Below are 15,397 nucleotides of genomic sequence, written 5' to 3' on the forward strand. Positions count from 1 at the left end.
AGTTCAGACAACACAGAAAATCAACAATGGTAAAAAAAACCCAACAACCCACCATCGCTTATTGTGTTGTAAGCACCTAGCCACAAACCATAATGACCATTTTTCAGAGATTATCTATCTTCTTCAACTTGCTCCTCTGTAGGATGGAACTGTGTTGGAAACTTATCACACCTCCTCTCTTTCTCACCACACAGTGCTGCATTTCTAGAATCTACATTTGGGTGGCATTTCTCACCTTTACACATGCTCACACAGTGCTGCTGATGCTCCTTACCTCTGTGGAGTCTGTGGAGACACCAGCGAATCAGCAGAACGACTGCAACCAGGAATCCCAATCCTAGACCCACCGCAAAAGCAAGCAGGCCCCAGTGCCTGTGTACAACTAGGAGAGAAAGAAGTTTCAAATTGGCTGCAAAATCTCAACAAAAGTCATTCATCCACTGCCTTTCCATCTCCTCAATCATGCTTATTATCTTTGCAGTCATCTTGTATACTAATGGCAAACTCATTCTGTGTGCATGGATCCCGATATATTGTTTTTATAAACCCTCTTGAGATTTCACTGAAATATTAGATGGCATATAAATGTTTTAAATGAATGAATGACTGAATAAAGCAGTGCCATCCACACACAAAATGGAGCTGACAGCAGGCTTGGGGAAACCCCATGGACTGCAGAAGTGAAAAGTACTGCCAAAAGAGGAAACCCCTGCCAAAAGGACCCAGGGAGAACTGAGCAGGCTTCGCGGCATACAGAACGACTGCAGGAGGGAGAGAAGGACGTGAAAGAGAGAACAGCGGATTGGGAGGGAGAATGGAAAAGAGGATTGTAAGAGGAAGTAGGACTAGCCAGGCTCAACCCCAGAAAAGGCACACTCCAAACTGCAACACAGTGTGACAGGTCCCACTTGGCCATCCTAAAGTTCAGGAGGTGGGAATGTGTGCCTCTCCAGATTTTGTTGGGACTTCAAGTCACATCAGCCCTAACCAACTTCGCCAAAGATGAGGATGATGAGAGTTACAGGTCAAAATCATATGGAGCCCACATGTCCTCTACCCGCATAAAGTTGAAAGGGGAAGAGTTCTAACCAGCCCTTATGACTAAGCCCACCATGGAACTTCACTATCATATTGACTCTCATTGCGGATTTTATCCTACTCTCTCCAAGCGGGTCCTTATGGGTTTCCTAGTCAGCAACTTGAACAAGATAGTTTCTGCATGTAAAGCCCACAAAGGATCCACGCACTTCATACACCCTCTATAAATGAGGCACAGAATGTCTCCCACCTCAGCAAGTCCTAGGGCTGGCTCTCTTACCCTTTCTGAGGAAGAATGTGGAGGACATGACACAACTACCACTCTCCATAACAGGGCCAGGGACTGTACAGGGACTGTACAGTACAGGGACTGTACTTTTATTCATCCCATTCTCAACCTAACGTGGAGTGGCACTGAAACTTACCATTTGGGCACAGAAGCTGTTTGCCAGCAAAGCGCACATCAGAACGCCAGACCTGAGAAACCAGAAGACAACAGTGCATGGGACACTTGAACAGACATGGGGCTGATCTGCATGAGGGCTTTCCCTGTCACTGTAATGCTCGGCTCTCTCGTACAGCACACTTCACACTTCTCTAGCATTTTCTAATGCTATTTCTGTCCTCATATCCAACATTTCTCAAGACTGCTTTTGTCATTCTTTTTAAAATACTTGACAACCTTAAATACCCCATGGGTTGTGGTCAGCATGTGCCCTATGAGTTGGAATTGTGATAACCAACACAATGATACATTCATAAGAAAAGAATGCCCAGTCTGAATCATAGAAACATAGAAACAGAGTGAGTCAGAAGGGGTCTCTTGGGCCATCTAGTCTGACCCCTAGTTCCAACTGGCTCTGCTTACGAGACGCCTACCATGTGCATATCCAGCCTTCCTTGATAATACATGGCATGCTGCTGTTGTGTAGTTGGCTAGTGCAATTGGTCTCTTGGCTTTGTAGCTGTCCATCCTATTGCTAAAAATTGTTCTCTGCTCAATTAATGTTGCATATGTAATGCAAGGGAGACTGAAGCTGGTCCTTACCAGTACACAGCTCTTCAAGGCCCGCCAAGGAAGGATGAGATCTTGATCCTTCAAGGCTGATCCCTCTGGCTGGAAGGCAAAAGCATGATGTAGATTCAAGGTCCACTCCTCTGTTATCTTCTGGATAAAGTGTAGCTCATCTTCCCAGACCTTCCTCACCAAATTGCCCTTCCTGAGCACTCTCCCCCACAATTCCCCTAGGTTCCAACCATCCCCAGCTTCAGATGCAGCCATCACTTACATGGGTGATGGTATAGACAGGTGGCTTGAGTTCACACTTGCTTGAAGATTGCTGCTGGCATATGGCTGAACTGAAAGATGCTGGGATGCGGGAGTGGAACTTTAAATGGAGCTGCAAAAACGTGGCACTCAGGGATACATTCCAGGCAGTGTCTGGAAGGGAAGAACAGCACAAAGGTGTCCCAAGACTCAGCTCATACTCCAGAGGTTTCAATCATTATATGGGCCACGTTGTCTGGTTCTGGAATCATCAAGATCACAACTTTCCCAAATTCCTGTTTTTATTTATATTTATATGTACACTATCATCATTTAAGCTTAAGGCAGTTTTTTACCGTAAAAAGCATAAATGTTCCTATTTTAAAGCTCGACATGGCTTGAGGCTTGGTTACCACATATACCAATGTATAAGATGGATCTTGAAACTGAAAATAGCAAGGCAAAAATCAAGGAGTTGTCCTATATACCAGGTGAAAAGTTTTCTCATACAGTAAGACCCCTGTATTTGCAGGAGATAGATTCTAAACCCCCCAGTGGATGCCTGAAACCGTAGGACCCCCACAAAAGTGGTAACATCGCAATATCCCTACAGAAAAACTGTGAATGCCTCTAAGGACTTTGGGGATTTTGTCATTTTCTCTTTCTTTATTGGCACTAGCCAGCCTCATTCATGTGTTTGTCTCTCAGTGGATGTGAAGATCCTAGAGATAGTCACTATTTTCATTAGAGATATTCATGGGCTTTCCTAAAAATATTTGTGGTCTTTCCTAGAGATATACTCTTATATACTGGCATATAAGAGGGCCCTTGAAACAAAACAAAACAAAACAAAACAAAAATTTGGGGTCATTTTATATGCCCTAGTATGACAAACAAAAGAAAAACAGCCCAAAATATCAACCTCATCTTATACATGAGTTGCCTTATATGCCAGTATATGTGGTATATTAAGGACCACCTTCTGCCATATGTTGTTATTTAGCAAGAAGGGTGATTTCTGGTAAGTGGGAAAGGAAAACAGGTATCTTGTTCTCTGTTCTTGAAGCCTCTCCATTCTTAGCATGGGTAAGAGTTAGGGTTATAAGAATAAGAGCAACCTCATGCTATATATTACCCACCCTCTCCTGCTCCCCAAATCTATAAGTTGTTTGGAGGAGAAGCAGGCCAATTTTCTTCACCCCAATTTTCCTTTCCTCTTCAACTGACACTTGCAACATTCCACGCATCCTAGATGTCACTGAGCAGAGGTTTCCTGAAATCTCTGTTGCAAAAAACTTTCCTTTTTCAGTTCATTTCCAAAGTAAGCTGTATGCTTGGGGACTGCTCAAATGATGCAGAAACAATGCCAGCATTTGGTGGACCAGCATTTCGTTTTCAAATTGAGAAGTACAGGACCACCCATGTTCAACAAGTGGGAGCTGCACCCTTACATTACTTAGAACCTTGCAGAATGCATAGATTCATAGAATAGTAGGGTCAGAAGGGGCCAAAAAGGCCATCGGGTCCAACCTCCTCCTGATACAGGGTGCCAAGTCACACCATCCTATTCAGACAACTGTCCAGTTTCTCCTTGAATGTCTCTAGTATGGGGAACCTATGACCTCTCTTGGCAACTGCATTTCCACATCTCTGCATTTCCACATGTTTGCCACACGTGGGTGCACTTTGGTTTCGTTGCTAACAAAGCAAGCAGAGTTTTCCCAGGTTATCAGAGAAAACAAGTTGTAAAACCATTCAAAACTAGCCAAGGGCATTTGGCTTTTAAAATTCCCATAACAGACCCTCCTGTTTTCACAAAATAACTTTGAGGGAAAAGGAATATTTATCTTGTTTTAACTGACCACAAACAAGAAGGAACTCTTTGCCTTCAACAGTTCAATGTTCAGGGACAACACATTTTCTACTAGTTAGCTTGGGTTAACAGATTAACACATATGTATATATATTTACATTAACTACTGGGTTGCTACTTGCAGTCCAGTCACAAATCTCTGAAAAGCAACATCAGTTGAGCAGGACTCTGTCTAGAATATAGAGAGATAGATATAGGCGTCCTCTTTGCCTCAGGTGCTTGCAGTATTTAGGAGTCCCCTCCTTACCCCATAACCTCTGCAGCATTCCATGCAACCAAATGAGGCTTGCGCTGTGCCTTAAGCAGACTCACCTGTCTGGTGTGGGCACTCAATGTGGCTACTGTTCATGTAGGAAAACTGGAAAAGTAATAGGAAGAGTTGTGACTGGCCATACTAAATCCTGCCTTTATGCTCACAGAAACAAAGGACAACAAAATGTAAGGAGTCCTCGAGTTTAGCCTCCAGCCCTCCTGCAAGGCGGATATACTAAGCCTGCCCACTCCAACAATGATGAACAACCTTAAGTACAGATCCTGAACGGACTGAACAAGCCCCTCTCTCTCAGCCTTCACCAACCTGGGGTCCTCTAGATGTGCTGAACTGAATTCCAACACAGCTGCAGTGCATCCCGATTGTGATGGCTAAGCCAGCTACTGCCTGGTGGCCCAAGGCCCCTTCAGCTAATTCAATCAAGTCTTTGCCCAAGCTGATCTTAAAGGACTCCAGTAACAAAGATAGTGCAGCACCCCTGGAAGCAACAGGTCTCAGTGCTCCAGCAGCAATGCATCTAGGCAGTTCTTCCTGAAATTCGACTCCAATTATTGCGGCTGCAGTGTGAACCCATCATTGCTCATCTGGAGCAACTACAGCTGCAATCTTATGTACACTCACTAGAAAGCAAGCTGAACTGAATGCGGCTGCACTGACTTTAGAATCAGCACATGTTATGGCTGTGCTGCACAGACTCCAGCCCTTGCTTGAGGCAGCGCTTTATGCTTATTATTATTTATTTATTTATTAAAACATTTTTATGCCGCCCCATTCGCCGAAGCTTCTGAGGACCTCTTCAGTTACAAGACGTGCATGAAGGTATAATTGTTTAAATGATAAAACATGAGAGGACTTCCTTTGGACAAAGTCTACCACATCCATTTCAGTGGATGCCAAATCATATTCTCCCATTAGGGTAGGAATGAATTAGGAATGAATCAGAGGTCATTTGGTCCAAGGCCCTGCTCCATGTATAATACAGGATGCAACTACAGCACTGCTGGCAGTTGTTGTCCAGTCGTTAAATATCTTCAGTGAAGGAAATCCCGCTACCTCCTAAGCCGGTCTGTTCCACTGCTGAGAGTTAGGACATTTCTCCTAATGTTATTGCAAGTCTTCTTCCCTGCAGTTTCCACCCACTGGTTCTAGCCTGGCCCTGAGGGGCAAAAGAAAACAAGTCTGTTTCATCTCTTGAATGGCAGCCTTTCAAACATTTGAAGATTGCTCTCATATGTCCTCTTAATCTCCCCTTCTCTGGGCCAAACACAGCCAGCTCTTTCAACAATGCCTCATCAGGCTTTTAACAGCAGGTTACTGTCTTTCAAGCCTGTGTGTGTTACAAGTAACCAGGTGTGTGTGTGTGTGTGTCTTACCTTGAAGCAAAGCTGGGGATGCACATCAACCTCTTTAAGGACGTACTCCTAGAGTAAGAAAAATAGGTCAGAAAAGTGGGTGTTTCTTCTTTCTCGTAGCAGCTCCTACAAGGCCATAGATATGGCTTTCCTGAAAGCAAACATTCCCTTTTGCCTCATGCATCTGTCTCCAGTGTAAAGGATTGTGCCTATCCCTGTGCTCCAGATCTCAAAGAGAGGATGCAACGACTTGACCTCCTGCTGTGTTCCCCCACTGGTCCACAGCTCAACATGCTGTGGCTAAGGAGGTATGAATCACTCTATATCCAGTCTACATCAATTCAGTCTTAAATCTAATCCATACAAACTCTACAGATATATTTTTTAAAAACCACATGAATTCTTGCATGTACACAACTTACACAACTTTTCTTAATTTATGCATTTTATACAAACCTTTCCCATATATACCCATTTTGAATGCACTTTTTGATCTACGAATTGCACCACAACATACAGAAAAGTGCAGAATCCAAATGATAACTGCATTCAAATAAACACACACACACACACACACACATATATATATATTTATAAAAATAAAACTCTAGGAAGGGTAAATTGCTTTGTTTCACTTATAGATCCAATCCTAATGAGATCCTCTGGCATCCCTAGCTGTGGCCAACAGAACTCCTGTCTCCCTGTATAGTAGGTGGGAAAGTCAGGCAAGCCATATGGTACCAAGAACAGCAGAATTCTTGCAGCATTTAATGGTACCGGTACTTCCTTTAGGCAGGGCTCCAGCAACCCTACATGTTGGCACTCTAGGAGTCCCTATATCTGCCATTGAATGGTTTCCTTCCTCTCTAAAAAGTGAAGCATACATGTAAGAACAACTCCAGAAGGTCCAAACTCCTTGGAAAAGTCTTCCTCAACCTGGTGTCTTCCAGATGTGCAAAACGTCCAACTCCCTCATCATTTCCAGACTGCACAGCCAGATTGGGGAAGGCTGCTTCAATATGTGTCTGGTTAGGATATATTCCACATCAACCGTTTTCTCTCTACCACCTGTTTCTTCTATCCTCCTAGGAGATGGACTTGTTCAGCCCAATGAAGTCTCCAAATCCTTATCTGGACCTGTGGCTTTCTAGAACCTTCTGCCCTTGAGCTTTGCTACACACCTTCCAGTCACCAGAGGCCCCCCTGTCCCCATGGCATGACCACCCCAACTCTGTACCTGGTTGAATACTGTGACCGTGGAATTGGGGATGTCTTGGCAGGCTGCTCCTGGAGCTGCACTTTCCTTCCAGCAAAGGGAAGCATCGGGTTGAAGCGGACAGCGGCCATTCAGAGACATAACCATTTTGGCCTTATCGCTGATACTGTAGTCGTGGAACTGTGTTGAAGACCAAAGATCTGAACCATCTAAAGAAGCAGGAAGGAAAAAAAATAAGATCCGGAGAAATCTGAAGTCCTGAGAGGCACTCATTCTTTAGAGCAGGAGCTGCAAACCAATTTCAGACCCAAGGCCAAATTCAATTTCCGAGAAACACTTAGAGGCTGAGGTCCAGTGGTAGATGGTGCCAAAGTCATGGGAGATGATGCCAAAATGACAAAATGTACCAGCTTACTCAAGTTTAAAGCTCTTCACAGCCAGTAATTAAGCCTGGTGTTTTAATATTTCAGGCATTTTAATATTTCAGAATGGGGGAAAACATGCACAAAAGCCAGGAAACACCAAATCATTGGTGTCTGCAGGAAAAGGGGCATGGCCTTCTGGGATTTGGCACATTGATCTCAGGTTGGGCACCTTTGCCTTCCAGGCTGATGACACACACAGATAGTATCTTATGCCATGCCCTCCTTCCCCATTCCTATTAACCCAGTACCATTCTTCCCAGTGTTGTGTAAAAAAGGCAGAAATTGACTGCAGAGAAACACTGTATCTGAAGTTTTTCTATTTGCATTCAGGGATGGCCTTCCCTCCAGCCTGCCTACATGTACAGACACAATTTTAATGCTATCCTGTTTTAAAAGTATTGTTATGTTTGAATCTGCTTTAGCTTTTAAACTGTTCACCACTTTAGAATTTGCCTAGGAATGGAGTGGTATATATTGTAAATTAAAAAAAGCAAATAAAATATACAGTGATAAGCAGACAAGTGCATGAAAAGACATAAATGAAGTCTCAATGCTTTGAAAATGGATTTTGGGATATGAGCCAAACCTCCACTGATTTAAAAAAATGCATAAATGCTCCTGCTGTTTTAATGTAGCACTTGCTACAAAAAGATCAGATAACCCTACAAAAGTGGACATTATATTTCCTAGACAGAAAAAAATATGGAGGACACACTGAATTTATTCCAGTATGTATGTCTATTCATTGTCTCTTTCTTATCTTGCCTTTTAGTTTGCTTTAGACCCACATTGCAGCTAATAGAATAAATAATTAGATTATAATATTTGAACCAAATTAAAACATTACAACACCCTTGAACAGTTTTAAAGTCAGCTCCAAACCATGTACTTGCAGAACAGTCTTCTCCTAATTTGCTGGGGATGATGAAAGTCACAGTACAAAACATCTCTAGAAGTTTTGGATGAAAACTCCCATCATCTCTAGCAGTATAGCCCATGGTCAAGGAGGATGTGAGCTGTAGTCCAAAACCACTTGAATATGCTATGGTAAAATATAATTTATCCATGCAGTTCAGGGGGACATACATTGTGTTATCTTACACCATCTTTGCAATAATCCTATGAATTGTGTTAGGCCAGAGGAGGGCAACTAGTAGCTTTCCAGCTGCAACTCCCATGATCCCTCACCAGTGGCTATGCCATCTGGAACTAACAGGAGGTATAGATGAGTGGATCCCGATTTGGACACTCCTGCTTTAGGCTTAGTGAGAGCAACTGGTTGAAGTAACACAGGGAGCTTCATGGCTCAGCAGAACCATTTGGTCCGAATTGGCTACTTTACACACCACATCACATTAGCTCTCTCTAGATTATTTGCTAAAATGTCTCTTAAATCAAGCAGAGTCTCTAGCAGGAAAAAACAACACTTTTCTATTCAGACATTGATGTTAATATTCTGCTTAGGGAGTGGTAGGGCCTTTTTCTATCACCTAATGGCCAAAGCCGTCTGGGCAGTTTACAACAGTTTAACACATGACAACAAGATAGAGGATGGGTTTAATAAGAAATAAAATGTGTGCTATTTGGTTACTCCACTTGAAGTCTCTGTTTGGAAAACCAGAACAATATTATTACACTGTATTTATATCCTGCTGTTTTCCACTAAAAAGGAACCCAAGACGACTTACACAGTTCTCCTCCGCTCCATTTTTACCCTCACAACAACTACCCTGTGAGGCAGGTTAGGCTGAGGAGGAGTGTTTAGTCCAGTCACCCAGTGCGCTGCATGGCTGGATGACAACTAGAACTAGAAGCTAGAAACTAGAATTTCTCAGGCTGCCAGTCCAGCACTCGGCCACACTGGCTCAGAGCAGCAGACACCAGGTCGGGGAACATGCGCATCATCTCTGCAGGCCTGGTTAGTGCCTGCTGGGAGTGCCCTGTTGTCACAGCACCCGGCGGCCCAAAAGCAAGACTCACAGGCTTCTGGCTGATCCTGGAATGGACACACCTTCTTCCGCAAGCCGTCTAGATGCTCATACGATGCCTGGGTGGGGAAAAGTGAGGAATATCAGTAAGACCCAGGTTGGCTGCTTCCCAGCTTTGACCCCCTCAGGGGCTTCAGCTGGGACACTATTAGCCCTACATTGCTAAACACCCCAGGGGGAAAAAGGATGGCAAGTCCATACTGCCTTGGATATTCTGTTCCCTTTGGTAGGGTAAACGCATGTTCCCTTTTAGAGAGGACAGCCTCTATTTGAAGGCATCCTATCTTTGGAAGCCAGCCCTGTCCAACTCTAGTTTAGAGAAAAAACCCCTAAGGCATGTCATCTATCCACAATTAGCAGCAAAACAAGCAGGCACACAAGTGACCTGGTCAAAATCTTTCTCATGTTGTTGCAATTACTGTATTTCTATTTAATTATAATCTTCATTTCTCACATATCTATCTATATGCAGAAACAAACATAAAACAATTTTGCATCCTCTTGTTTCAATGATGCATTTCCTCTTTTGTACAATTCCTAAGTGGCCACCCTACTCCCCAGTCATAGGCAAGTGACCATTTTCTGTAGGACATTGCAGTGGAAGGGGGAGCAACTCTCAGAAATCTTAAAGATGCAAAATGTCTGTTTGGAACCTACTATAAGACTCAGTGCAGGACTTTTTAATCTGCACCCAGTTCTCTATGCTGCACCTCTTCCCCAAGGAGACTGACAGAAGCGGGTCTCTTCAGGTGATACATCATACAAACCTCAATGCACAGACAAGGAAGCAGGAACTCATATGGCAGCACAGCAGGGTGATCCTTGGAAACTGAAACCTGCCAGGAGAAGGGACAGAAGCACAGGGCCATAAAACAGGGTTGGGTAGTATTCAGCCTCTATTTTTTATTAGATCTAAGATCTGCCAAGCAGAATTGAGGCAGTCGGTATGAACTCAGAATCAAACGAACAGAGTGCATGTGAGCCCGGGAATGCATTCAGAACTACTTTCACACAAAGCCCACTTCTAGTTACTCCAAACTTCTTTCATTTCAGCAGCTGACTTTAGTCAAAAGTATCATCTTGTTCTTGCTGCTGTTAGACAACTGTGTGTCAGAAATCCTTGTTGATCTATTGCAAAACATCCTCAATATACCAGCAGATTCTGATCTCCTTGCTGCCATAAAAGATAGTGAGCCTTGGAAGCAGAACAGAACAATTTATCAGCCACAATCTGCTCAGTCTGCGCAACACTTTTCGTGTCCTCCAGTTCTGATTTCTTCCTCTACAGACTTCCACCTCAAGGAGCACCCCATGGACCACCTATCACTGCTTAGCCCAATGAGCCCTCTCCGCTCCCAGCCTATCCCTGGCCCACAGTGCAAAGGATAAAGTCTCATGGAACAAAAACTGCATTTCTACTGCAGTGAATCATAGAGAATTGCCATATTCTGGGTCAACCAATCTGTCCATCTACCATGAAATAGTGCACTCTGCTAGGCAGCAGCTCTGTAGTAGATCAGTACAAGTCTACCCTATGGTTGGACAATTAGCTGCCTCAGGTCGAACAAATGGCAACTGTACCCCACCACCATAAAAATTCACAAGGCCTAAGGCAGAGCAAGAAATAGCCCCCCATATCCAGACTTAGGATGCAAATTACTAAAGGCCAGACACACTGATCTGGTGCATGAGGCACAGGATTCCACAAGTACCTCTCCCCATTCCTAGCAGTAAAAACAAAACAATGGCAAATGTAATAATAACAATGTGAACACCTTTGCTTAACACCTACATTTATTTATTTATGATGATGATGATGATGATGATTATTTTGACTATTTTATACTGTTAGCTAAATTTTATATTGTGTATTATGTTTTATATGATATGGTTGCGTTGTTACGGACTATGTGTGTGGCCTTGGGGGGTATTGTTGGGGTCATATTTTGATATTTAAGATTGTGTCTGAATGGTTAACAATAAAAAGTACAATAGATTTAAAGCATACATATAACCCCAACACAATCTTAAATACTGGGAAATAGAATACTGGGAAAATAGAAAGGGGGTTGCCTGATGCTGTACACACCCCTGAATACAGTCAGCATCAGGCACACCCTTTTGGGAAACCGGGTCCATGAACAGGGTGCCATTTAGTTGTCCAAGTCAGCATCCTAACTTTGCTTAATAATATGGCTGTTCCAGAGAAAAGTCAGCAAATTGCTACTTTTAAATGTATTATTATTGCGTTTCTGCTCGCCATGATAGGCACTTGTGAGACGCTGTACTTCAGGTGCTAAATAACTTGGCCAGCCTTGGGTACAGGGCCAGCTCCAGGCATCTGTGGCTCTTTGGGCAAGAAACCCAGTGCCTCCTTTTCACCAGCCACAGCAGCCATTTCTTCTCCTCCTACTTTCTCACCATCACTACTACTTGCTTGACAGGAAGAGAGGCAGTGGTGGGCAAGTCGGTTGTAGCATCTCCTGCTGCTGCTCTTCACCACTGCTGTTCTCTGGGGCAGAGTGAGGAGCAGGTGAACAAGCAGGTTGCAATGGGAAGAGGAAGCATAACCCTGGAACGCACCTCACCTGGGACCCTGCAGGGATAAGGCTTCTCAGCAGGGGTCCAACCGTACCTATGGCTGACACCAGCCTTGCTTGGCTGCACTACCATAAAATCGATGAGGTTTCGTCATATAACCCATCTGTTTGAAACAAATCTAGCAAAAGCCTTTGAATGCTCCATTGTCATGGGGAATAAAAGAGACCCTACCCTATGGTGCCGATGTTCATTACTGCGATCCACCAACCTGTTCTAGAAGATATAAGAAATGCTATATCAGGCTGGGCACCAACACCTACAGTTCTTTGTATCAATTTCTAAGCATGTTTCCCCATGGAATTATATCCTACAAAGGAATTTCTGCATCTACTAAGTATCTAGACAGTTTACTCTCTGTTCCTCTAAGAACAATCTGATTTCTGACAACTGGATCGCCCTTCCTTAGCAATTTGTCCTCCAGGCACAAATTAAGCCAGCAATCGCACCCATCCCTGCTCTACAATGACTCAGTTAGCTGGAGTGGATATTGAGATCCCAGGACCACATGAGAAAAATGATTCTGAATTCTTCCATCTTGATGAGAGTCATATTTCTCCATATTTCTGCACTGAATATTAGCAGTGGGATCAACATTGCTTTAAAAATAGTCAGAATAGGTCCAGTGGATCAAGGCTGCCTGAAATTCAACAGTCATATTAAGCAAGTGATTTCAATTCACTTTTCTTTATTAGTAACTCACAGGATCCTGTAACTGCAAAAAATTATGCCAAAATAACATACCTTTTCTAGCTCTTTAGAATTAATGAGCCATGTATGCATTTTTGATTTTTAGCAAAACATATTACCTTAGATTTAGCATTATTGGTGGCTAAACAATAAGAGCTGGTTTGCCTTAATCTTCATACATCTAAAACTTGGGATGTTGAAAGTAAAACCACATTCATTGCATCTAATAATATGTTTGTTGTTTTATTTAAAATGTTAGGCATATGGTAATCCTAATCTTACAGCCTTGAACACAAAAAAGCTGAGCAGGTCTGTCATGGATAGGACATTTTGGAAGGCCTTCATCTGTTGAGTCACCATAAATTAGAGACAACTTGATGGCTCATAACAGCAACATTCTGATCTTGCAAAAATGCAGTGATAACACTTATATAGTTATAAAGAGTTTTAATGTAAATAATCCACTTGGAATGGATCGGACTAGAAAAATCTTCCTTCTTAACCCTTTTCCCTGTGGGCAAGTTTAGAAGTTTGCTTTAACATCAACTCATCTAAAATTAGTTTGCTTTGCCCTCATTCTGTCCCAAGGAAAGAATTGTATTCTGTCATTTATTCTCTGTGTCCTCTACAGTTATCTTTAACTCAGCAAAAACCAATTCTGAAGCAAGGTTGACAAATAGGAGTTCTCTTCACAATCTTAAATGTTTTCCTTGAAACCCACAGACTATTTTAAAATGTGATTTGAGGGGTGTGCCATTTCTGCAACCATCTTTTTGTCTTTGTTTTGGGCCCCGACTGTTACAAAAAACTGTTTTTTTCATCTGGCATTTCTTTCCATTTAAAGGGGAACTTCCAGATGTGATAAAATCCATAAAGTTTTATATGCATTTCTGGTAAGCACTATTTTTATTTATTTATGTTGTTGCTGTTGCTGAAAACACACACGTGCAAACAGTGTGCAGTGGGGGGGGGGTAAAATACTGACATCCAGATAAATAATTAACATAACAAGCCCCATTGTCTGCAGATTTGTCCTTGCTACCTGCTGGGCTTCACAAATCTTTCTTCGTGTTTTCATCCAGGTTTTCACTAAGACCTTCACAGGTTTCTGCAGAAACTCTCTCCCCACACCCCAACTGGACCCACATCACCTTCCTTGTTCTTCTTGCTATGGTTATTAAAATTTCCAGGTCCCCTCCACCTACTTCTTTTTTGCTGTCACCACACCATCTTCATTTTCCCCATCTTTGATTTGGTAAGAATTTACCAACTTCACAAAGTCATTCATATTTCAGATGAAAAGAACTTGATCCTCCCTCCCTCTCTCAAATGCAATGGAATGCAAAGCTGGCAGATTTGGCCAGGATCAATACCACTTGCTCCTTTCTTGCACTGAAACTGCTTTTGCTTCCCATGCTCCTGAACACCCCCAAGGGCCACCACCCTACCTGGTGGAGCTTCCAGTTCTGCTTGCTTGCTTTTCCTCCCTAGCAGCTGAGCCCATTCCTCCTCTTCCTCCCACAAATGTCCCACCTGCTGGTGGAAAGGTTGCTGCAGTTCTTCACACTCCAAGGCCAGCTGGTGGCAGAGCCGCACAGTGATGGCAGGCCCTTCTGGAACAGATACCCCAATAGCCCGGGTAGCTGGCACCCACGTGTGGTGGAACTCAGGTCCTGGGGAAAGAAAAGCACAAATACAAGACTGGAATATTAAGACACTGACAGGAACCGAAAATGATAAATTCATCTGACCCCAAGTCCACCATGATCTTTCTCCAGCTTCCCACATGAGTCAAAAGCACTGTGCTGTATGCCACAATTTAAAATTGCATCTACAGTAATTTGTTTCATAAGCACCATTTGTGCCCAGCATGGAATCCGTGGGATTTCTAAGCACATAATTTCAGGCTCCTTAACGATAGGAGAGCTAAACAGTAGCAGACTAGACACATGGTATATTCTGGATGTATCTTACCTGTTTGCTTGAGAGTAACGAGAAGGCTCTGATTTAAGCTCAGCACTCCATTAGGAATGGTTTCCAGTGAGACAAGCACCTTTTGGCCGCTCTCTGCTAGGAAACAATCAAACTGCATCTGCCACTGAGGAAAGAAGGTGAGAACAGCGCCCACTGAAATTTCATGCATGTGCCTTGTGAATCAGGCAGTATCCTCCACCTATCCCCAGTGGATATAACCCCATAGCCAGGGATTACTATTTCCCTCTTAAACCCTTCTATTCTATTCTACTCTATTCTAAATCTCTTAATTTAAAACAGTATAAGATTTAATAGGTTTCAATGGATGTAGCTGTGCTGTGAAATATTGTCTCTCACGTTAAATCCAGTAACTTGTATAAGATCTTAAAACATATCTCTCCATTTTTAAAAGAAAATTTCTAGCCCTCAGGAAATTAATCTTAGAACAGGTAAGTCGATTCTGCTAATTCCTCAGATTTCCTCCTCCTGGTAGCTGATTTTTCCACAAGTAATAAAAAATGAGAGGTGCCATGGAGTCAAGCTCATCGGGAAAGGAAAGCCGTAGATGCAGTTATCCCTAATCCTAGAAAAGTGTGTATCCTTGATGCAATTAACCGACAGCAAATTTATAAAAAAGCTCTTTGCACGTGCTTAAAGTCAGCCTGCTCATTATTCTTTTACATACCATCAGAACAAGTTCTGTCA

General features: G+C 42.9%; 1 protein-coding gene across 1 annotated transcript in view; it reads right to left on the bottom strand.

Annotated features, from left to right (window-relative positions):
* The window catches only part of IL17RE (interleukin 17 receptor E), a 31,821-nt gene that overhangs the window by 2,859 nt on the left and 13,565 nt on the right, over window positions 1-15,397 (bottom strand). The window contains exons 5-15 of the mRNA XM_044451908.1: window positions 14,693-14,816; window positions 14,252-14,391; window positions 10,198-10,266; window positions 9,423-9,489; window positions 7,039-7,226; window positions 5,823-5,870; window positions 4,491-4,536; window positions 2,328-2,479; window positions 2,087-2,155; window positions 1,464-1,515; window positions 275-382 (exon numbers count right to left, since the gene is read on the bottom strand). Of these exons, the coding sequence (XP_044307843.1) occupies window positions 275-382; window positions 1,464-1,515; window positions 2,087-2,155; window positions 2,328-2,479; window positions 4,491-4,536; window positions 5,823-5,870; window positions 7,039-7,226; window positions 9,423-9,489; window positions 10,198-10,266; window positions 14,252-14,391; window positions 14,693-14,816 (1,063 nt within the window). The remainder of the gene's footprint in view (window positions 1-274; window positions 383-1,463; window positions 1,516-2,086; window positions 2,156-2,327; window positions 2,480-4,490; window positions 4,537-5,822; window positions 5,871-7,038; window positions 7,227-9,422; window positions 9,490-10,197; window positions 10,267-14,251; window positions 14,392-14,692; window positions 14,817-15,397) is intronic.

The sequence above is a fragment of the Varanus komodoensis genome, unplaced genomic scaffold (genome assembly GCF_004798865.1).
Source record: "Varanus komodoensis strain SLA01 unplaced genomic scaffold, ASM479886v1 scaffold6_4, whole genome shotgun sequence".
Lineage (NCBI taxonomy): Eukaryota > Metazoa > Chordata > Lepidosauria > Squamata > Varanidae > Varanus > Varanus komodoensis.